At 43.6% G+C, this 21,658-nt stretch overlaps 1 protein-coding gene across 1 annotated transcript in view; it reads right to left on the reverse strand.

Moving 5' to 3' along the window:
* Window positions 1-256: 256 nt before the first annotated feature.
* LOC136611527 (uncharacterized) overlaps window positions 257-21,658 on the reverse strand; it is a 29,411-nt gene continuing 8,009 nt past the window's right edge. The window contains exons 3-10 of the mRNA XM_066591199.1: window positions 16,811-16,876; window positions 13,821-13,886; window positions 11,665-11,718; window positions 10,185-10,217; window positions 9,690-9,764; window positions 6,630-6,695; window positions 2,401-2,559; window positions 257-417 (exon numbers count right to left, since the gene is read on the reverse strand). Of these exons, the coding sequence (XP_066447296.1) occupies window positions 2,407-2,559; window positions 6,630-6,695; window positions 9,690-9,764; window positions 10,185-10,217; window positions 11,665-11,718; window positions 13,821-13,886; window positions 16,811-16,876 (513 nt within the window). The 3' untranslated portion in view covers window positions 257-417; window positions 2,401-2,406. The remainder of the gene's footprint in view (window positions 418-2,400; window positions 2,560-6,629; window positions 6,696-9,689; window positions 9,765-10,184; window positions 10,218-11,664; window positions 11,719-13,820; window positions 13,887-16,810; window positions 16,877-21,658) is intronic.

Genomic DNA, 21,658 nt, shown 5'->3' on the forward strand with positions numbered 1-21,658 from the left:
CCTCACTGCATGTCAAAGTCCTCCTGGCTTTGAGTAGAAGCTTAAATTATGTCTTCTGCTTGGTTTCAGCTCAGATCTGAACCTTTGGGGAATCTTATTAACTAATGAAGTAAGTATATAGAACATATATTACATTTGTACTTGGAGGCTGTTGGCATCAATGTGCCACATTCAGTCTAAGATGATGGGATCAAACATTTGACTATTTCTCCCCATTATCTTGGGGGTTCCAATAATGTAACAGACAATCTCAATGTAATGCTCAGAAAGTAATTTATTGTAAAAGAACCAATCAGAGGTACAATTACTTCTCTTCAGATAACAGTTTTCATTCTATTATCCAAATGTATAGATAGAGAGGTGATTAGAAAGAAATCAGATCTTGTGGCATGCCTGTGCCATAGTGATGTAAGGTACCTGCAAAACACAAGAAGCCATGGTTAGTGGGGGATTATGGAAGATACCACATATATGTACTGTGTGTGTAACTGTATCCCTTATTACATGGACAGGTATCCTCAGGGCCCAATCATGTCTTTTCAGTAGGAAAATCCTGCTATGGTATTTAGAGGAGTGAGCAGCAGGGAGTGGTCAACCTCTGAAGGTTCCCAAGGTTTTTCCATCTGCTGTAGAGTGCAAGGTTTGTTTGCTGAGTTTGTGTATTTTGTCAGTTCCGCCTGGTGGTGAGTGTCTCCCTTTCAGTTGGCCAAGGTTTCTTAGGTAGGGCCATGTCATCCTCCCAGCAGTATAGGGCCAGTTGTCTCCAAACCCATCTTTTCGGGTCACGTTCGTGTGGGCCTGGTGCTTATTTGTCCACACGAATGTAACAAGCCGTCTACAAATATCTAAAGGGCTGTCACAGTGCAGAGGGATCAGTCCTATTCCCATTTGCGCAAGGAAAGCCTAGAAGTAATGGTATGAAACTAAAAGGGAGGAGACACAGATTAGATATTAGACAATGGGGGTGATCAATGAGTGGAACAGGTTACCATGGGAGTGGGGAGTTCTCCTTCAATATAAGTGTTCAAACAGCGGCTGGACAAATATTTGTCTGGGATGATTTAGGGAATCCTGTACTGAGCAGGGGGTTGGACCCAATGACCCTGGAGGTCCCTTCCAGCTCTACCAATTTATGATTCTATGAGTACTGGAGAGGGTTCTAGATTATTATAGGAGAGGGGTGCGCTCTCTTCCAGGTTAGAGAAAAGACCATTTACAGATGATCACATTTACCTGTATAAGTAAATACACGGTTCACAAAACTGTACAAGGAACCATGGGACATCAGTATATGAAAGGGTACTTTACGGTTAGAATAGATAAGCAGTGGAAGGCCCACCACAAGAAGTAGTAATAGCAGCTACTAGGACAGCCTTGAAAGGACCAAATACTTATATAGTGACAAATGGTATTTAAGGATTTTAAAGTTCTTTCTCAAAATTATCTGAAAAGGGTTGAACTAAAGAGACAGGTGTTATTTTTTAACCTAAAGATGTAGAAATGTTCAGAGGGGTTGTACAAGTTTACAAGTTATGCTCTATCCACAGGATAGGGGATCACTTGCTGCAGACTAATCTCAAGAATGGGACTCCCATATCCCCCCCCCCCCCCCCACACACACACACACACACACAGTTCTGTGTACATGAATGGGGGTGATAGAAATACCCGAGTACGTACCACTCAGCTATCTGGGCAGTCCCATTAAAAGTAAATGGGGCACTATTGCACTTGCACGACCAGCGCTCCATTCAGTCTACTCCTCACTGAAGGGGGGGGAAGGGTGCAGTTACCCCGCAGTAAGGACTACAGGAAATATGGTACCCTTGTTCTCAAGACCGGCCAGAGTATCAGCAGCGAGACCTCCATTGATCAGCAAGTTATCCTCAATCTAATGTATAGGGTATAACTAGCAATCTCGGTAGAACCTCTTTAATGTTAAGATAATGTTCTCTACCGCAGTTCATTTGCCATTTCAATAGCTTTTCAATTATCTTTGTTGCATTAAGAAAACCGCTTCTCATTGGCCTAAAATAAGATAACTGGTCATAGAAAACCAATATAGTCAAGGTGAACTTTGCTACATCTATAAGAAACTGTGCATGTTAAAATGAAGTATGTGATTGCTGGGAACAGTAGTACGCTTCTGCAGCACAAACTGCATAGTTTATGAAGTGTGCTATTCAATGGGAAGCCACGCTGAGTCCGTTTAAATTTCTATAATAAAGATAATGGCGCAAAGAAGCAAATCAGTATAGCAGCAAGTAATTAGCATTTATTTAGTGCCCAGGATAGTAATTAGTTACATGGATTTATAACGGGTTAATTTGTCTGATTTAGCATGAATTGTATTACTAATGTAAATATCGGAAACAGATAAAAAGGACTGCATTTCATTACCTTACTTTAACATCCACAGCCATAGGCTGCTCCATATAATGTAATTATTCTATGACCAACATCTCTAAGTGCAGTAAGAGCTGTTAAAGCCATGCCCGCTAGAATATTGCCAACGTTAGAATGCAGCCAAGTGAAATCGTGTATCAAATGTCCACAATCCTGGAAGGAAAAACATTTGTCAACATGCAGATTTTGCAAGGAAATATACAATACAAATATAGCTTCTAATTCCCCGGATTAAAAATGTATGTTCTATATTTTACTCATTTTTATATAACGCACACATGATCTGCGGCGCGGTACAGGGAACACTTCCTTCCGTCCCCATTGGGCCTCACTATCTGACCTCCCCTATTATGATGATAATTTAATGATGTTTGTAATGTTGGAGGGGTGTCTCATCACAACCTCTTTACAATAAGGGGTTTCCATGGTAACATGTAACCGGTCTGCCTTTATTACTTTGCCTTGTATTATTGCCTTGGCAGTAGAAACAAGAACCAACACCTATACGGATATAGATATACTGTGTCCGAGCCAACATTTACAGCGGGCAGCCCTGGGGGTCTTTGCTCGGCCGAAGACTGTCTTATAGAACTTTTACTCCTAGCTGACAGAAATGAACAAAGACGGCCATCTCTGCTGCAGCTCCTCCTACTGGCACCACAGCGGTGTCTGGGGAGGGTTTGGATGGACTTGCATGGCCAAGTACCTTACATTATTGTACATTTGGATATACAGGTATCTCAAAAAGCACAAAACAGGTTAAACTCCCCAACAACGCTACACTAATCCATCTATGACATCAGCAATTATGTCATGTCAGGATATAATTCTTTGCAGATGACTCATGGTAAAAGGGTTTTCCAGGCGCTTTTTATTGGTGACCTATCGTCAGGATAAGTGATCAATAGCTGATCGGCTGGGGTCCACTGCTCAGTACCCTGACCAATCAGCTGCCGCAGCGCCTGCTGTCACCGGTAAAACACACAGGGGTATGGAGGGGAAGCACATTGTTCCAACCCCTGTGTAGTGGCCAGAGCTGGTAACTGCAGGTGCAGCTCTCAATGATTTTAATGGGAGCTGCGCCTGTAACTATCACTGCCAGCCATTACACAGGGGCTGGAGCGACGTGCTTCTGCTCCATGCAGTGGGTGCCTGAACAACTGATCTGCAGCAGACCCCAACCAATAAGCTATTGATAACTTATCCTGAGGATAATAATACCTGGCAAACACCGTTAACTTACCAGTCTGGGTGCACAGTATAAAATGAAAGATGGCGTCTTTATATAAAGGGTCTGGACACTTATTTTTTTACGTTCAGAATGCTGTAAAATACTAAAAACAGTTATAGTAATCTTAACTATCACCCGCCACTCTGTATGTTTGATCCCTGTTGATTTGGACATGTGAGCACTGCAGCCAATCATTGGTAGAGCACAGGCTACAGAGAAATATTAGTATGAAAGTGCCAGGAGATTATTAAAGGGAATGTATCGGTTATATTTCTTAACTAATTAAGACCAGATAGTGAAACACTACATTTTTCTAATCTGATTTTATTTTCTAATTGTAGTTTTTTTCATTCTATTGTCGGTCTGTGACTATGGAGGCGGCCATCTTGCCTGGTCTGCTTTTCACAGCATTCAGAGATTTTAGGAAGATGCTTTATATTGGCCATTCATGCAATTGACAGGACTTGAGCCATTGCCTGTTATAGCCATGGTTTGTGGTCTGTGCAGGGAGGGGGAGAAAATGAGCATTGGTTATCTACATATACCCTGTTTTCCTGAAAATAAGACATAGCATGATTTTCAAGAATTTTTGAGGATGCAAAATGATTTTTCAGGCTTTTTGAGGATGCTTGAAATATAAGCCCTAATCCAAAATTAGGCCCTGCTAACAGTTAATTAAAAAAGTCATTTTCAATAGTGTCCAGGCAGCTATACATGTAAAAAAGTTAACCCTTTTTGAACAAAAATTAATATAAGACACTGTCTTATTTTGGGGGAAACAGTGTTACCCAACATTATAATGCTGCCTGTGATGTTAGTAAGATGACTGCTGAAAAGTATTCTCCACCTTTATTAGGCTGAAAGTGGTCAGCATGAACAATTCAGGCTTTTAAGATTATTGTGAGACTAAAAAAATAAATTTCACATGATAATTGATTTATACAAATAGGTCTTTTTCTTATGACACATTCCCTTTGAGCTGAATTTTATGTATTTTATTATTTTAAAGCATTGCAAACAATTTTTAAGTGGCTGGATCACTCCTTAAAAAAGAAGCCAAAAATGTCAAACTTTTATGCCTGTGGTCCCCAAGCCTTTTCAGCCATGGAGCCCTTTTTGAAGCAAAAGTTTCTTGTGTAGCCCCAAAGCAGGACAGAGGGTGTGGCCAAGGGATGGGTCCGGGGCGTGGCTTGTCACAACATATTTTCACCCTTATGAAAAGGACAGGGCTGTTTAAAAAAACTGAGAGGAATCCTGGAACACTGGATGGGCTATTGATATACATTCTATTCAAAATTAACATGCTCCAGGAATTAAATCCTGCTCCACATGTCAATATCCGCTTGGGTTTTGTGCAGATTTTTTCCACAGCGTGTGGATGAGATTTTTAAAATCTCATCCACTTTGCTGCTACAGCTACTGTGAATTCCACAGAAAATCTGCCCCATGTAGTAATAGTGACCCCCTATATTGGTGGCCCCGTGTAGTAATAGTGACAACCTACATTGGTGGCCCCAGTAGTAATAGCATCCCCTATATTGGTGGCCTCAGTAGTAATAGCATCCCCTATATTTGCCCCAGTAGTAATAGTGACCCCTATTTCTGTATAAAAGATGGACAATTAGCGTTCAGTGTAAGTAGCAGCTGTTCAGTACTAAACCGCCGGTATGTTAAGTGAATGGAGAAGGGCGGGGTAAAGTGAGGAGGGAAATCTCCTGCTGCTGCCCCACTGTGACCCAACAATACTCACTCTCGTGCAGCAGCATGGGAGCGAGTATGTGCATGGACGAATGTTGGGCATCGTTTGCCCGACATTCGTTCCATGTAAATGGGCCTTTAGATTTCTAATTCCTCGTGGGTTTCAAGATTCAAGTGGGAACCTTCATTGCCTCTTTCCATCAAACAGACTTCTGTTGTGGTCATGTGATGGGCGCAGGGCTGCAGGACTAGTTACAGATACATTATGGGTAACAATGAGCCATGCAGCGGGGTGTCCATCACATGACCAGGACTCATTTGTATCTTCTGGGAGTTCCTAATGAAAGTGTCTATTGAATGACAGCAGGAAGAGGCCTTGAAAATCAGGAGGAATTGATACAGAAAGTATAAAATAGTACATTTTTTTTTACAATTTTGTACGTTTATGTGTTAAAACTTAAATACCCCTTTAATCCCTTCCTGCTTTGACGTACATTTACGTCATGCAGGTGCTGGCTATGTATGAAAAGAGATCGTGAGGCGACCTCTCTTCATACAGCATGGGCATCAGCTGTTTATTATAGCTGACGCCCGCGGGCAATAACTGCAATCGTGTATATTCTGAAATAGTACCAACGTAAACTACAGGACGTCTTGCAAAAAATGAGCCCTCGCACAACTACATCGAAAAATAAAAAAGTTATTGCGCGCAGAATATGGCGGCAGAAAATAATTAAAAAAATAAAAGTACTACAGCAAAAAAGACTTTACAAGTCTGGTATCGTAGTAATCGTACTGACCCATAGAATAAAGTTGTCCTGTCAATTTTGCTGCAGTTTGGAGAGACGCACTGAAAGATGGCGGAATGTCATTTTTATTTCGTTTTACTCCACTTAGAATTTTTAAAAAGTTTTTCAGTACATTATATGGTACATTAACTAGTACCATTGAACAATACAACTCGTCCCACAAAAAACAAGCCCTCATACAGCGACGTTACGATTTTTAAAAAAGGGAGGAGGAAAAAAAAGGGCCGCGTCATTAGGGGGTGGGGGTTCTCCATCTCCAGCGCACTAGTTACTTCCATCAAATGTATAATTTTTGTATTGCAAACTGTGTTGCTGCAGTCATTGATAATATACTATGCAATTGAAATGGAAGAGTTTAGAAATGGGTTGATTTAAGGTCATTGTCAAAGGAAAAAATGACTCTTTATGAAAGGTGTCATCCATTGGCAAGTGAGTAGTCAGATAACTAAATAACATGTATACCTACAGCTAAATGAAGCACTTACCAACATGTCTAGACATGGTGTCAGGTGGACTTGAAGGCAAACATTCGCTTGAGCCAAGCAGGCTTGCTGCGGATTATGAAAAAGCATAAAACCATATTTGTAGTACCTGTATATAATTTCCTGTGTACTACGGTTATTTTCATTATTGTAACACCTGAGTGCATTTTACACAATGTTATTGTCGGTAATCTATATATATATATAAAGACGAAAGCCCTCACTGACTCACTCACTGACTCAATGACTGACTCGCCACTAATTCTCCAACTTCCCGATGTCGTAGAAACATTAAATTTGGTAAGGCCTCATGTCCACTCAAAAAATACAATCCGCGCGGATTTGCTTTAAATGGCATTTTTTTGCATGCAGATATCCGCACACATTGCTATCAATGTGATAGCAATGTTGCCGATCCGCGAGGATTCCGCGGCAAATGGAGCATGCCGCGTTTTTTCTCCCGCGCATGAAAAACGCAATTCTTTTAAAATGCTATCCGCAGGTGCAAAAATCTATTTAATGGACCCGCGGATGGCAATGATTCCCTATGGGCAAAATCCGCTGTGGAATCCGCAATTCCAATTACCCAGAAGATATGAGGCCTAAGAGCATAGATTATGTCCAAAATAGGAAAAGTAAAGGGGTCCCAACTCGGTTATTTAATTCTAGCGCAAAAGAATTAGCATCCAAATTTTACGTACGGAATCTAATTCTCTCACTTCCTGATGTCATAGAAGCTTAAAATTTGGCACGAGCATTGATTATGTCATAAATAGGAAAAGCTAATGGGTCCGAACTCGATTATTCAATTCTAGCGCAAAAGAACTAGCGTCTAAATTTTACGTATGGAATCTAATTCTCTCACTTTTTGGTGTAATAGAAAGTTGAAATTTGCCACGAGCATTGATTATGTCATAAATAGGAAAAGCTAATGGGTCCCAACTCGATTATTTAATTCTAGCGCAAAAGAATTAGCGTCCAAATTTTACGTACGGAATCTAATTCTCTCACTTCCTGATGTCATAGAAGCTTAAAATTTGGCAGGAGCATTGATTATGTCATAAATAGGAAAAGCTAATGGGTCCCAGCTCGATTATTCAATTCTAATCGCAAAAGAATTAGCTTCCAAATTTTATGTACGGAATCTAATTCTCTCACTTTCTCGTGTCATAGAAACTTGAAATTTGGCACGGGCATTGATTGTGTCATAAATAGGAAAAGTTAATGGATCCCAACTCGATTATTCAATTGTAAGCGCCAAAGAATTAGCATCCAAATTTTACGTACGTAAGCTAATTCTCTCACTTCCCGATGTCATTTTATATAAAGGAAACGTCGCATGGTTACCTCAACATGGTGTTTCCTGGGTAACGCAAAGAACCATGCAAAGTGGTGAACATATTTTTTTCCCAGTATATCTAAAGTAACCACGACTTCATAAGATTTTCCGTGTGAACACCAGATAAACACCAGTACCAAATTAACTCGGGTGAAGCCGGGTATATCAGCTAGTCTAATATAAATAACCATACAGGCTTTTTCCTTCACCAGTCTTTTACCAGTTTGCAGGATGATTTTTGTCACGTTTGATTCCTTAGACCCTTACCACCGCCGTAAAATCCCAAAATTTGAGTCGGTATGTTCAGTGACCCGTCGGGCTACCTCAAAGCTCCTCACGTTAAAGTATAGGCAAACGCCATTAGGGAGATTAAAGAGTTGCTAAACGCCATTCATAGTTTTGCGGCGTCTCTCTCCTTTACTGCCCTGAGACTATGAATGTCGCTGCTGGCTGAATTGTTGTTGAAAGACAAACGTCCCACACACACATAGCACTGACACGCGCAGCTCACACACACACAAACGTAGCACTGACACACGCAGCTCACACACACACAAACGTAGCACTGACACACGCAGCTCACACACACACAAACGTAGCACTGACACACGCAGCTCACACACACACAAACGTAGCACTGACACCCCCAGCTCACACACACACACATGTGGTACTGACACCCCCAACCCACACACACATGTGGCACTGACACCCCCAACCCACACACACACACACACACACACACACACATGTGGCACTGACACCCCCAGCTAACACACATGTAGCACTGACACCCCCAGCTCACACACACATATGGCACTGACACCCCCAGCTCACACACACGTAGCACTGACACCCCTAGCTCACACACACACACACGTGGCACTGACACCTCTAGCTCACACACACGCACGCAGCACTGACACCCACTTCTCACACACAAATGCGACACTGACACTCCAGACACTGACACTCTTGGCTCACACACCCCCGGCTCTGACACCCCCAACACTGACACCGCCAGCTCACACACACGCGACACTGACCCCACTGGCTCACACACATGTGGCACTGACACCCCCAACACTGACACTGCCAGCTCACACACATGCGTTACTGACACCCCTGGCTCACACACCCCCAGCACTGACACCCCCAGCTCACACACATGCGACACTGACACCCCCAGCTCACACACACGCGACACTGACACCCCCGGCTTGCTCACACACCCCCAGCACTGACACCCCGAGCTCCCACACGCGTGACACTGACACCTCTCGCTCACCCCCCCCAACACTGACACCGCCAGCTCACATACACGCAGCACTGACACCCTCAGATCACACACACGTGACACTGACACCCCCGACACTAACACCCCAGCTCACACACACACGGCCCTGGCCCCCTTTGGGACTGACACCCCTAGCACACATGGAGAGACAAGCGGTATGGATGGGGGAAGAGACAAGCAGCATGGAGAGGGGGGAGATGGGGAGATTCACAACAACCATTCTTCTAAACATTTTATGTTCGCGGACATCAGGTCTAGTTACAGTAGTTAGCAGACAAATCTGACTATCCGTAGGTTGCCGTAAATACTCCGTCTATATCTCAGCTGTGACTACAGAGAATGTCTGTGAACCTTATAGTTTCTCTGTGGTTCACTGCTATTTTCTTGTTCCCAGTCTGAGGAGGAACAGAATAAAACTGTAGCTTACCAGTATTCTACCACACATGTTGACAACATAATCAGTGCTACCGCAGTGTTTTACAATGAGATCGACATTCACAGCCTGAAATATAAAAGTTGAATTTTTTAATCATACCTTTAGTAATCGGTTGTCATTAGTAACAATTACATGTAAAGATGCATTGACCCATTAAACAATCCTCTAGCTCCGTTACACAGCAGCCAATGTGAAGAAACGCTCCAATCATCATATACAGCGATACCTTTCTGTTAAATCCCTTAAGCTGTGATGTTTCATTCATGTTTCATTTATGCTTGACAACTAACTTTGCTGTATTCTGTTGGGATGTCTGCTAAAATGGCAGCTATGAGAAAGCCGAACAACAGTAATAGTAATGCCTCTGCTCATTTAATACATATGTTTGACCTCCTGTCTATGATGTAACTGAATTCTGATTTGATGATGTGCATCTGTCCATTATTTGATGTGAAAATCCGCTTTAAATTGCAGGTTGATACTTACTATCATCGCATTTGCCTGATCAGTTGTGCATCCCTAACAAAGATAAAGATAAAACAATGTAGAATTCTTAGATTTGACAGATAATGTTTTCTTACATGTGTTTACTATAAGCACTAGAAGACCAAGTTCAGACCTTTACGTTTTACTGCACTTTTCAAGAGATTTTGCATAAATGTTTATTTGAAAAAATGTATTTCTTATTTTAAGCGAGTGACCGCCACAATTGTATTAATAATGAACAAATATCTTCTGCCTCTTTGTGCAGATTTTCTGTATTTTTCACACGTGCTCCATGAAGCTGGCTTTCCATGGAAGCAGATTAAAGGGGTTTCCCATGACTAGAACTAAGGTTCTGCTATTTCTCCAGTCTTTTTATTGGCTGTTTGAGGTATTGAAGCTCAGCCATACTGAAGTGAATGCAGCTGACTTGTAGTACCATACACAGCCAATGGAAAGTTATGGCGCTGTTTCTGGGATAAACAGTAGATCCTTTATTCCAGTCCTGAACAGTCCCCTTATAGCCGTTGAAGTCAATGACATTGCATAATCATTAAGGGCTTATTCAGACGACTGATATACACTGCCCCTCTCTGCAAGGGGAGAAGGCGGTCAGGAAGCTAGTGCATTGAGCTCCCGCCCCCTCTCCGCTCCTCACCACTGTTTGCAATGGGAGAGGCGGGACAGGGGTGAAGCCTAGTTCCGCCCTTTTCTACCCCTCTCATTACAAACAGTGGCAAGGGGCAGAGATGGGGTGGGAACTCAATGCACTAGCTTCCGGACCGCCTTCTCCCCTTGCAGAGAGGGGCAGCGTATATCAGTCGGGCACGAAAGCCCAGCCGATATACGACCATCTGAATAAGCCCGTAACTTTATCAAATAAGGTTTTTTTTTTAAAACAATCTCTTTTTTATTCAAGAAATGAGTAATCGCTTACAACCAGAATAAATTATCTTACATATTCAGTGACAGTGTGAATCTATCTTATCCAACCGATATTGCGAGAATTGCAGACTAAGACAGCAAAAAAATAAAAAAGTTGAAACAGCCAGCCTAGACCTCCATACCCTCAGGAGTGTGGGAGTAAGGGTGAGAGCGTAGCTGCATGGCAGACGATGTTTATTAGAGAGGTATATATATAAAATAATCAGCGGGTTATACAGCATGTGTGGGCGGGTGCCACTTCCCCGACTCTGTGAGGCTTCATCCATGTGCCTGGCCTCCGGGGAGGTGGGGCACCACTGGATGATAAGATCATGTGTATCACTTCGGTTCATAGCACCAGCCCACCTATGCTACGACATCGCGCCAACACTTTTTGTAAGCAAGAATGTGAGAACAGAACATAAAAGAAGAAACTAGGTCATCGAAAGGTTCATCCAAGTGAAAGTACTGTCTTAGATAATTTGATACAACACCCCGTTGAAATCAAATAAAGTTTAGCAGTGAGCCAATAATATAAAATAGCAAGGACGGGTCTTACCCAGGATCGTAGCATTTGCTCAGGCGTCTGGTTACACATTTTACATATTGATATCTGAAAAGAAAAAAAAAATCATTAAGAGTGAGCCTTTTCAATAATGCAGGAACTACTTGTGAAGGATGGAATATTAACCAGTGTTGTCCTGAAATCTATCCGTGTTGGATATACCTCTAGCCAGATATTTTGCGCATTACGTGGTCATCATTTATAGAATTCGTCCTACAGAAACATGTGATTGTTTTATTCTGATCTGTTATTTATAAGTTCATTCTGCTCGATGCTCTCACACAACACTATTAACCGTTTTGTCGCTGTCCCAAACATATGTCTGGTTTTCCCATTGGCTTAATACAGCCCATTTGCTTATTTACCACTGAGAAGTAGAGATCCAAACTGAAGTCAGATCTGTTTGTATCGAGGCCTTCCAATCTGCAGTGTGCAGTGAGCAATCAACTTGCTGAAGGAGTTAAGTATTTTATGTTATTATATAGCACATATAGTGTATCAGTGTTAACCTTATTTTATCACATCTAGTCATTATATAATCCTTATTTATAGATCTGTAGCTTTAGTATAGCCTTTATTATGAATATATTTTGAAGTCGGGATGTAGACATGCGATCTCCTTCTTCTGTTCTCACACTAATTATGCCTCAATTACACAGGTACATTTTTGTCCCATATTATGCACATATTATGTACAGATGTTATACCCCATTGAGTTGCATTTGGGTATGCAGGCATGCATTTTTCATTTGCGCATTTCACACTCGTGAAAAAAAAGATCACAGCATCTCCTCCTATTTTTGCCCATATTTGCTTGAGTTAAAAAATACAGTAGATGAAAGATAGGTCCTGCCCTATCTTATATTGTACGTAGAAACACTAAGTTTATATAGGGCATAGCCTGTTTTTTCTCATGTGGTGGAACATTGCATAAGAAAGACAACTGTGAAAACGAAACAATTGCATTAAAAATTGGCCAAATCATGGTCATCTGTATAAGCCCAAAGGCCTCGTGTCCACTAGAAAAATACAATCCACGCAGAATCTGCCGCCTATTTCCGCGGCGGATTCCGCGCGGATTTGCTTTAAATGTTTTTTTTTTTTTTTTGCATGCAGATATCCGCACGCATTGCTATCAATGTGATAGCAATGTTGCCGATCCACGCGGAATCCACGGCAGAATGGAGCATGCCACGTTTTTTCTCCCACGCGTGAAAACCGCAATTCTTTTAAAATGCCATCCGCGGGTGCAAAAATCAATTTAATGGACCGCGGATAGCCAATGATTCCCTATGGGCAAAATCCGCTGCGGATTCCGCAATTCCATTTAGCTAGTGGACATGATGCCTAAAGGCTTGTTTACATGGGCATCCGAATCACATAGAAGTTAGCCACCCCCAAAAATTGTGACTAACTCGCCAGAAAATTGGGTGAATGGAAGATTTTCTGCTATCAAGTCCTGGGTTTAATCACATACTCACTCGATCGGGAGCAGTGTTTTGCTGAAAAAAAGCGTTGCTGCTCCGAAAAGAGAGAGATGAATGGAGTCCCCGGGAGAACCCCCTACATGTCTGTGGGGCTTTCTTTCACTGCAGAGAGAGAGAGAGAAATGAAGGGAATCCCCGGGGAACCCTCTTCATCTCAGCGGACAAGGAGAGATTCACCCACAGGGGAGATGGTGGGATTTCCCCTGTAGCTGGGATGGGGGGGTTCCATGAAGGGAAGAAAGGAGGAATTTGCCTGTAGCAGTGATTGAGGGGTTCTCTGCTTAGACAATTTGCTTAGTTTTCCATTTTTTCAAATATGCAAACTGAACGACGGATCAGTCATGTAAACAATCATTCATCTATGAACAACTGCCTGTTTACTATGAATGAAGGCGGGCCAGAATGACCCCCGGCCCCCTGCACCTCCATTCACTAGCAATGATCATTCCTGTGTAAAAGCCCAGGAGGGATTATAGCTGGCACCACCTGTTGGGCATCTGCGCCCGACCGGTCATCCCGTGTAAAAGCCCCCTTAGTCTGGTATCTCTGCTTCAAGGCACTGATGGTTTACCACCATTACAATGTTATATTCAATTTTATTATGTCATATTAATGTGAAAAACTTTAATAAAACACTATATTTCACGTTTAAGATAAAATTACCAGACAATGATAACAGCATTCACATGCATTTGTGTGCCACCTAGGTATTTCATTTTCAGGGCAGTTCTGTAAAGTAAAGTAAAGTTTAGCTGATTTGCTTTTGACCAGGTATATTGTGAGTGACATGGTGACAATCTATTGCTGATTAGACGAACATCTTCACTATACTCATATTACCAATCCCTCCACCTCTAACAGTGATGTGTTATGATCTGTGTTGTATCTGATACCTTGTAACCCAGCAGTATCCAGTCTCTAGTAACATTCTGTTGCAGTTCCCTGCTCCACCAGTGATATTTGTCTGGACCCAGAATATCATTATACACTAACTAATCTCCAGTAAGTAAGCTGCGCAGTGTCCATCCCAGGGGAACGGTACCCATGGTTATCAGGGTACGGTATGGCCCCGCCCCCAGTGCATGCTGGTCCTATGGTTCACATCTGATTACATATTACACTCTAGTTATAACATTTTATTCTAATGCAAGCTTTGTAACTTGAGATCATAAATTGATGAAAAACTAGTACTTGGTTATGAAGCCCTTAAACATCAGTAAGACAAAATAAGGATGCAAGGGGTTGTCTAAGGTCATTGCATGTCAATACATAATAAATTATCCTATAATTACTTTCCCGAGCCCCCGCGTGTCTCTCACTGAATGAGACATCACAGACTGCTGCAGCCAATCACAGACCGCAGCGTTCTAACATTAGGGTTTGTGATTGGCTGCAGCAGCCTCTGATGTCCTGTATAAAGCCTGACTGCAGCCTGTAAGCCCAGTGTTATAGGAGAGACCTGGCCTGTGCTGCTGGAGCTGCAGGGACCCAGGAGGGGTGAATATAGGACCATGTATTATGTTTTGAGATGAGGACAAGTAATTTAAAAACAGCCTAGACAACCCTTCTTAGGCTGGGTTCTCACAAGACGAAAATCTCGCTGCTTGGCCGCAACGAAAGACTGCGAGATTTCCACGGGATAAGCGCAGCTTCAAAACCCGCGACCCCAGTCGCAGGTTTTGAAGCGGCTTCGCCACCTGCATCTCCGCTACGGCTATCTATCCCTACAGAGAGGAGAGAGGGTGCTGCGGTAATAAAAAATGAATTGACATGTCGCATCTTTATTTTCCAGCAGCATGTCAGTTTCAGTGCGGCTTGGCCGCAGCATGTGGACGAGATTTTTGCAAAAATCCAGTCCACTTTGCAGGCTAATCCCGGGATTAGGACATTCCACACTGAAATTCTGTGGAAATTCCATCCCGTGTGAACACAGCCTAAAGAAGAAATAGGATAACTACTAATACAAATAAAACAAGTCATTACATATAAGGGGGAGTAAGAGCTTCTGGAAGACGGGGAATCACTTTCAGTCTGGAGGGCAAGAGTTTCTTCAGGGACCTGTACAATATACACAGCGTACCAGCGAAACAATACAGACTGATGTGTAAATGAGGAGCTGATCCTGCCGCAGTATAACACATGTAGCACTGGACTATATACTGGCGGGGGGTCACTAGAAAGCCCATCAGCACATGTACTGCTGTAATATAGCAGGAAGCCCATGTCATATCCAGCCGGTACCCCTGTGATGTACATGGACTGCTGTAATATAGCAGGAAGCCCACGTCATACCCAGTCGGTACCCCTGTGATCTACATGTACTGTTGTAATATAGCAGTAAGCCCACATCATACCCAGCCAGTACCCCTGTGATGTACATGTACTGTTGTAAAATAGCAGGAAGCCCACGTCATACCCAGCCGGTACCCCTGTGATGTACATGCACTGCTGTAATATAGCAGGAAACCCACGTCATACCCAGCCGGTACCCCTGTGATGAACATGTTGTGCTGTAATATAGCAGGAAGCCCACATCATACCCAGCCGGTACCCCTATGATGTACATGTACTGCTGTAATATAGCAGGAAGCCCACGTCATACCCAGCCGGTACCCCTGTGATGAACATGTTGTGCTGTAATATAGCAGGAAGCCCACGTCATACCCAGCCAGTACCCCTGTGATGAACATGCTGTGCTGTAATATAGCAAGAAGCCCACATCATACCCAGCTGGTACCCCTGTGATGTATTGCTGTAATATAGCAGGAAGCCCACGTCATACCCAGCCGGTACCCCTGTGATGTACATGTACTGCTGTAATATAGCAGGAAGCCCACGTCATACCCAGCCAGTACCCCTGTGATGAACATGTTGTGCTGTAATATAGCAGGAAGCCCACATCATACCCAGCCAGTACCCCTGTGATGAACATGTTGTGCTGTAATATAGCAGGAAGCCCACATCATACCCGGTCGGTACCCCTGTGATGTACATGTACTGTTGTAATATAGCAGGAAGCCCACGTCATACCCAGCCGGTACCCCTGTGATGAACATGTACTGCTGTAATATAGCAGGAAACCCACGTCATACCCAGCCGGTACCCCTGTGATGTACATGTACTGCTGTAATATAGCAGGAAGCCCACGTCATACCCAGCCGGTACCCCCGTGATGAACAAGCACTGCTGTAATATAGCAGGAAACCCACGTCATACCCAGCCGGTACCCCCGTGATGTACATGTACTGTTGTAATATAGCAGGAAGCCCACGTCATACCCAGCCGGTACCCCCGTGATGAACAAGCACTGCTGTAATATAGCAGGAAGCCCACGTCATACCCAGCCGGTACCCCTGTGATGAACATGTTGTGCTGTAATATAGCAGGAAGCCGACATCATACCCAGCCGGTACCCCTGTGATGAACATGTTGTGCTGTAATATAGCAGGAAGCCCACCTCATACCCAGCCGGTACACCTGTGATGTACATGTACTGTTGTAATATAGCAGGAAGCCCACGTCATACCCAGCCGGTACCCCTGTGATGTACATGTACTGTTGTAATATAGCAGGAAACCCACGTCTTACCTAGCCAGTATCCCTGAGGGAAAAGGGGTTAATATATTGTTTTATACATTTATGTTAACATTTACCTGTGCATAGTTCCAGTAGTAACAAGCCTGACCATACCAGTATACCCAAGCATTACAACACGTGTTCTGAAATAAAATTGACAAGTAACAAACAGATCAGTAAATACCAGTAAGGAGAGCATTATTTTTACGTTCTATTGAGCCTTTCTGGAGGACGAGACAACAACATTCCCTTAATTGAACTCCATATGATACTACATCTTCCTAGTAATTGTCTCCACAAGGGGAATTTGGGGACAGCTGCAACCTTGTTCTGTGATATCTGTCGGTCGCTGTGCTTTTCATGTGGCTTTCATTAAAAATGGGATTGTGGTGCTGAGAACTCCTTTTAAATGACAGAACAGAAACGTCAGAGGGGCCTTTAGGTCTGGAAAACTTCTCTTCAAATACCCTTTTAGGACCCGCTGACTTAATAGAGGGGAGCTTTATATTTATCACCCTCATCTATTGGAGCAGAGAGCATGTCCAATAACTATATACAGTTTATACAGGGTTACTATAAAACAGACAGACACGTTCAGCAATTTCTAGAAAGCAAAGTATTACTCTGCAGGAGCTGCTACAGCTATGAGCTTCATAAGTAAGCAGAAAAAGCAAGTGAGGAGCTTGTGTATGTCTGTGTATAATGGCCTAAAGTGTAGTGTGTCCTCTGGGGTATTTTGGTGATGGGATATATTTTTTAGTTTGTTGCATGTTTGAAAACTAATAGATCGGTAGGGGGTCTGACGGCTGTTCCTGAGAATGGGGACCCCTGCCCCCCCTATTTCACATTTAAGATCCATTCCCCCATTTCTGTAGTGCAGTGGGGATGGAGCCGCTGGTCACACATGGGCAGCAGAGGCTCCATTCCTCTCAACGGCGCAGACAGCCGAGCGTTCTGCTCAGCAATCTCTGTCTGCCCAACTGAAATGAATGGAGCCGTGATGCTTCATGCATTTCAGTGCGTCTGACAGAAGAAGCTGAGCACTGTGTAAAACTACCTCTGTCTGCCCAGGCCCATTGAGCCATCATTTTACACCTATTCAGTGGATGGGTGAAAACTGAAAAAAACCTATCGCCGGAATACCCCTTTAATTATGTGAATTGCAATTTAGTCATTTATCTGTTATTTTTCAGTTGTATTTTTATCTGTACCCTTTCTACTATTTAAAGTGTGCCCCATGATTGATAATGCTGTTCCGCATACAGCTCATACCATGCATACTTTTGTACGAAATGAGTTCATATCACGCATTTAGAATCCCTGAGCTTGGATGTAAATAAGCAGCTTGCTACCCTGAGTTCCATTGACAACAAGAAAAGGCATTTGTTGTCACTGAGCAGACACTCGCTGGGTCAGATGTGGGGGTGGATGGTAGCATGGAGGTGAGGATGACAAGACTGCGAGATGGGTGACACAAGGAGACACGAGTGCCAAAGAGGCTAGTTCTAATCTGGCACACTTTGCTAAATTGGTGGATGAGGGAAATGCCATTTAAGGGTGCATTCCCATGAAGGTATATCGGCTCGGTTTTCACGCCGAGCCGATATACGTTGTCCTCGTGTGCAGGAGGGGGGAGGATGGTAGAGCCAGGAGCAGGAACTGAGCTCCCGCCCCCTCTCTGCCTCCTCTCCGCCCCTCTGCACTATTTGCAATGGGGAGAGGTGGGGAGGGGCTAATTCTCGCCACTTAGCCCCGCCCCACCTCCTTTCATTGCAAATAGTGCAGAGGGGTGGAGAGGAGGAGGCAGAGAGGGGGCGGGAGCTCAGTTCCTGCTCCTGTCTCTCTCACTCCCCCCCCCCACTGCACACTAGGACAACGTACATCGGCTCGGCGTGAAAACCGAGCCGATATACGTTCGTGGGAATACACCCTCAGGGTTAGCACTGCTGCAGCATGACATGTCTTCGGGTCGTCAGACGGATGTCTGCTCCGGTAAAAAGGGGAATAGGAATGCAGGGCAGGCTAGACAGGTCCTGGTAGAGGAGATGATATTATTAAGGGGACAGGCAGGGCAATCTGTTACAAAAACTTATATCATTGAACACTGTGTTGTCTTTCTAGTGCTCACGTTTGGCACATTGCAGATTGGGTTGATTACTGGAAGGGTTTGGTGATGACCTAGAATCATGGCTTACTTTGGCTTCAATAACAAAGTTAGGGATATGTGGAAAATCCTTAAATTTATTTCAGGGACCTTGAAGGTAAGCTTCGAGCAAGGACCCCCAAAATAGTATTTTCTTCAATTTTGCCTTTACCACATGCTCAAGAGATGGTCTAGGAAGGAGGGGTTGGGCTTCTGGAGAACTGGGCTGACTTTTCTGTTGGTTACAGGTTCTGTGGTAGGGATTAAGTGAATCTCAATGGGGGGATGTGCAGCTGTGCTCTGAGAGATGATAGCTAGATGATTAGAAGAGTGTTTAAACTAATTACCAAGAGGTGGCAACCACAGAGATAGAGTGGAGGACAAAAAAGACAACTAATGGCTGGTTTAGACAAAATGATTCTCGCTCAAAAATGTCTCAAAGCCGTCTTTTGAGCGAGAATTGTTGGGTCTAACTGCACTGACATCGTGCAGTTCTCATTAACTAATCGCTGATCATTCTCTTTTAGCATGCTGAAAGAGAACCATCAGCCTTATCAGGAGTTCACAGCTGGATACTGCTGATACTATTGTCTCAGCTGTATCCTGCTCCCTGACCACAGGCTGGGTATGAAGCATAGGCCTACTGTCAGGAGTCGCTGAGGTCACAATGGTGACTCAGCCCCTGAGCTTAAGAGGACTTGAAGGGAGGAGAAGGAGGGTGAGGGAAGCAGACACAGATGCACTGTACAGTAAGTCATGGCATGGAGTGGAGCAGGGATGATGATGTCATCTCCCTGTTGCTCCCCTCTTGCTGACACTGTATACAGCTGGTCCAGGCCCCGGGGTATGTATCTATCTATCTGCTTGTCTGTCTGTCTATCTATCTGTATGTCTGTGTGTGTGTCTGTCTATCTTTTTATATCTATCTCTATCATATCTATCTCTCTCATATCCTTCTTTCTCTCCCATATCTATCTATGGCTGGTATAAGGTATACATCTCCCTGTATATGCTATATATAATTGCACACCTTACACACAATTAAAGCACTTCATTGTGGTTCAAAAGTATAACAAAAAACATGAATACACCCTATGGCCACTCTCACACAAACACCTCAAAATCGTGGCATTTTTACCGCAATTTCATTTTTGAACGCATAGTCCAGCATTAGACAGCGCTTTTTAATGCACCCCATCATTGTGATGGGTGAGGAGGTGCATTAAAAATTGTGAAAACGCAAAAGTAGAACAGGCAGCTCTCGAAGATTGCATCGCTAGAAACAACACGTTCAAGCTCAGGTCTGAGTAATCCCATTAAAATCAATGGAAACATTGTATCACTGTTAGCAGGGTGCTTGGGATGCCTCGCTAATACTAATAAAAGTGGTGTGTGTGTGAGAGGGGGCTGCAAACTAATTTTCATGTAGTAGAGGAAATGAATCATGTTTGGAAGGATTATGCCAAGGGGCTAGATCATACATGGAAATTCGTTTTGCAGCTGTATGCAGCACAATCTAGGTTCGGTTATGGTGAGGTTGGGGGAGTGGAGGCCCGGGGGTAGGGACCCAACCTGAACTTTGGCATCTGGGCCCCCTGAGCCTTTAGTAACACCCCTGGTATGAAGAACACAGCTCTCCAGCTGTGTTCTGCCTACCCCACTCAGAGTACTCAGCTGTATAACAGCTGTGCGGTCCGTGAACATAGCAGGAGTATACAGAAGACAGCGCTTTAGCTGTCTTCTGTATACGCTGCTCGGAGTGCAAAGTGATCGCTCAAAACTGTCGATCAAACTGCCGCTTGAGCGAATTTTGTGCAATCACCTTGTAAATGCAAACGATTATCGCTCAAAAGCAGGCATAAGTGATGAAAATGTGGATTGGAATGATAGGAGGGGTACAGTTAAAGCAGTTAATGTAGACACACCAAGCAAAAAAAAAACAACATCAAAACTGCATGCTAGACCTGTGACTAGTGTGACTAATAAAGGTGGCAAACTGGAAGTAATAATTTCTGGGAAAAGTATGACCTAGTGGAAATGACCAAGACATGGTTGGAGGAGAGCTGTGTCTGCATGGTTAATGTAAAGGGTTACTGTTTGTTCAGAAGGGATGGTAAAAGCCAGAAATAGGTTTTCTGGGAAGAGATATGTGAGGGAGGATATAGGTGAAGTCTCTGTGTATAGAAATATATAGAGCGAAAAATAATAATACGGTCCTAATAGTAGTTTGATAGAAACCACCAAATATAGCAAATTATGGGAAACTGAGTAACTGAAAGCTAGGATCTCATAAAGGAATCAAGTTTATGTCAATAATTAAAGATAATTGTCATCATCAACTTGTGCAGGACCCAACTAGGGGGATGACTCTTTTGGACTTAATATTAACCTCTTAGTAACGAAGTATGTTTGTGCCTTAAAGGGGTTGTCCCGCGGCAGCAAGTGGGTCTATACACTTCTGTACGGCCATATTAATGCACTTTGTAATGTACATTGTGCATTAATTATGAGCCATACAGAAGTTATAAAAAGTTTTATACTTACCTGCTCCGTTGCTGGCGTCCTCGTCTCCATGGTGCCGACTAATTTTCGGCCTCCGATGGCCAATTTAGCCGCGCTTGCGCAGTCCGGGTCTTCTGCTGTCTTCAATGGGGCCGCTCGTGCAGAATGCCGGCTCCGTGTAGCTCCGCCACGTGCCGATCCCAGCCAATCAGGAGGCTGGAATCGGCGATGGACCGCACAGAAGAGCTGCGGTCCACGGAGGGAGCAGACCCCGGCGGCC

This window comes from Eleutherodactylus coqui, chromosome 2 (genome assembly GCF_035609145.1).
Source record: "Eleutherodactylus coqui strain aEleCoq1 chromosome 2, aEleCoq1.hap1, whole genome shotgun sequence".
Taxonomy (NCBI): Eukaryota; Metazoa; Chordata; class Amphibia; order Anura; family Eleutherodactylidae; genus Eleutherodactylus; species Eleutherodactylus coqui.